Here is a 3,057-nt window from a genome sequence, read left to right on the forward strand (position 1 = left end):
GAAAATTAATTATGTACGGTGCCTGGCACATTGCCTTGGGGTAACGCCCCCTGCTCAGCTGCTCAAACTGCTTTCAGCTATTGTAAGTGAATGTTTCCGGTTTGTGAATACCCAGGTAAACCCGCCGATCATGATGTCGCTCACTGTTACCGTCATGCACATTACTCACCCGTTTCGGATGGATGGCTGTTGCAATTGTTGTTACTTCGCTATGCTATTTTACAATAGTGGTTTCGAAACAAAAAAATTATAGGGGTTATGATCCTCACCGTAAAAGCCTACCGCTGTTTCTATTGGAAACGATTTATTTCAGTTTACACCTCTCGTAGTACAAGTGGTTTACAAGTCCAATCAAATCAGAATTGAAGATATTATGGGCCGTGGATATTTACTCGTGTTAAATAGGGATCCATTATCCAGGTCAGTTCTACTTCCTATAGTGTAGAAGTCTTTGTTTTGAAATTCCATCATGATAATCGACTTTTACAATTCTAAAGTGTTTTTCGGACAATGGATGTCAATAGGGTTACAGTCATTCATTGTCACTGCAATCTTTAAAATCCTGCTCCTCCCTTCAAACATTTTATTAAAAGTACACGCACACTTCCCAAGATTTTTTTTATCAATTGACATTTTATTTTAATTAAATTCTTCAAAAAAAAGTCAATAAAAAAAATCATTGCTCGATTTATAGTACAACATTGTTGTAAACAATATAATACACTTACAAAGTATAAGATTTACAACTGAATCACCCATAGATCTCTTAAGGATGTCAACATACAATCTCAATTCTAGACTCCAGCATATGTCACTTGTTAATGGCCTGTGGTGTGATAGTTGGCATTAGGCGATAGGACACACACACATTAGAAGGATGGCGTGGCTAATCGCAGTTAAATCTGTTGCTAGGCATGTCGCTAGGAAGTGTGACTAAAAACTTCGCCGCGCTTCCACCTAGTTTCCGCGTCCACCTGGGCGAGATGGAGACTAAAAATTAAGAAGGACCCGAGATTCCGGGAGCGGGGACGGGACGATCACTGCTCTTGTCGGTGCCATGATCATCAAGACTCTTTATAGTCCCAACAAGATGGTGGTGGTGGTGGTGGGGGAGGGAGGGGAGTTTTATTATTTTCTGGTAGTTCTCTCTCTTTCCCCTCTCCAAGGGACTGCAGGATGTACTGTTGTCCAGCACCACCGCATCACTTCACATCTGGAATACCTGGGGGGAAAAAGGGGGGAGACATGATTAATTTCCCATTCATACATTTTAGAAAAAAAATATAATCACCATGTTTAAAAACTGATGGCAATGAACAGCCGCACATGCACACAAGGCTTGCCCACTGACAGCCCAGATTTTATATAGAGAACCAAGGTTTTAGCATTTGTCCCAATGCATCTGTAATAAGTAACATTTTCGACCATGGAGTAATGGTTAGGAAATATGATCCCCGCGCCACTGAAACAAGTCGAGATCCGTTTGGCAAAAATCAAAAAAGTTGCGCGCACACACCTGCAAGTAACTTCAGTCCCCTCAGCGGCACAGAATTCGGTCATCACCGCTAACACAGGGAGCCTAGAACAGAACAGGGAAGAATCGTTAAAGAGACTTTTCCATGGGAATCAGGCCGCGAGTAGAAATCTCCACTTGCCATCAATCACTCGAGGCGGTTTTTTTTTGGGGGGGGGAGAATAATTTTGAGCTAGGGAAGAGAACATTTACAGTGTCACTATTCACCTCTGCTGTGAGTCCACTCACATCTGCACCGAGGGGCGTTCGGCTCTGGGCTGTGCTCCCAGCCGAAGGCTGGTCATCCAGCTCCAACTGCAAGTCCCAGATGTAGTCGATGACGTGCTGCAGGATCTCGACCTTGCTAACCTTCTTGTTCTGGGGCAGAGTGGGCACCAGCTCCTTCAGCTTGGTGTAGCAACCGTTCATGTCGTAGAGGAACATGCTCATCTGCTCATCCAGAAGCGGGGGCATTTTGTACTTGGCGATGGTGATGCTCTGCTCCGATAGGCACCTCACCATGTCTTCGCTGCATCCCTGGCGCTTTAAAGAGCAGGCGGCGCTGACGACTTTCATTTTTCCGCTATAAAAGGTGCTGCACTCAAGAGAGAGAGAGAAAAATAAAAAAAGCACAAAAATATATAATAGTGACAACTCTAGCCCCCGGCCGCCAGTTTTTATGCTCAACGCTGGCCGAGTGGGCGGCTCCAAACCATCAATCAAAGACTGGCGTCTCCCAGCAAATCACATCTCAGCTCAGGGGCAAAATGAGGTGGGGTTTACTGCCCCTGTCAGCCAATGGGAAGCCCTAGTTGTATCAGGATTTGAAATCTGTCAAAGAGAGAGAGGGGGAGGGGGAGGGAAACAGGGGGAACTCGCAAATGGAAACAAATGTACATATTCTGCTGAAGATGTGGGAATCCAGCTGCTTTGTGTCTGGTGGGGTCTGCAGGTGGGGGTCGCCCCAGGGCGTGGGTGGAGAAATAATTCATGAGAATGTAAACTCATCAGATGTGCAAGTGAAGGTCTTGAATGATTTCTACCGTCTCTTTTATTTTTTCGCATTACCAATGGAGTAACTCGCCAAAAAATAACGACCTCAAATCCCAACTGGGACTAAACTTTCTTTTTCCTTGCGAGATACCCTTAAATAAATGAAAATGCAAGATTGATGCTGCATCATTTCTGATCAGTATGCAACACCACAGCTTTCGCATTATGACTACAGATTAATCTTAAAATGGAGGAATTCAGAAAGTAGCTTTTAAGTAACGGAACGTTGCAAAGCAGAATATGAAGGAATTCGGAATTATCTCGGATAATGAAGGCCTTTGCAATGTCAAAAAAGGCGACATTTTAGTGAAAAACTTTTCGACCCTTTTCGAACTCAACTGTTTAAAAATGTTTGCTTCCAGAAAAAAAATGAGTCTACAACGAATTTAGCATAAATACGGTGTAGATGCGGGAAAAAAATGATAGTGTTCAAGAAATGGGTCATTTTGCTATGAAGAGCTTGCAGTTTTAGCATAAACACCGTAACAGCT

The 3,057-nt window shown here is 43.6% G+C and overlaps 1 protein-coding gene across 1 annotated transcript; it reads right to left on the reverse strand.

Moving 5' to 3' along the window:
- Positions 1 to 613: 613 nt before the first annotated feature.
- On the reverse strand, positions 614 to 2,173 carry id1 (inhibitor of DNA binding 1, HLH protein). Its single transcript, XM_041204656.1, has 3 exons — positions 1,742 to 2,173; positions 1,517 to 1,579; positions 614 to 1,222 (listed from the first exon to the last, which is right to left on the reverse strand). Exons 1-2 carry the CDS (start codon positions 2,087 to 2,089, stop codon positions 1,538 to 1,540), a joined length of 390 nt encoding a protein of 129 aa, XP_041060590.1. The 5' UTR covers positions 2,090 to 2,173; the 3' UTR covers positions 614 to 1,222; positions 1,517 to 1,537.
- Positions 2,174 to 3,057: the final 884 nt, after the last annotated feature.

The sequence above is a fragment of the Carcharodon carcharias genome, chromosome 14, assembly GCF_017639515.1.
Source record: "Carcharodon carcharias isolate sCarCar2 chromosome 14, sCarCar2.pri, whole genome shotgun sequence".
Lineage (NCBI taxonomy): Eukaryota > Metazoa > Chordata > Chondrichthyes > Lamniformes > Lamnidae > Carcharodon > Carcharodon carcharias.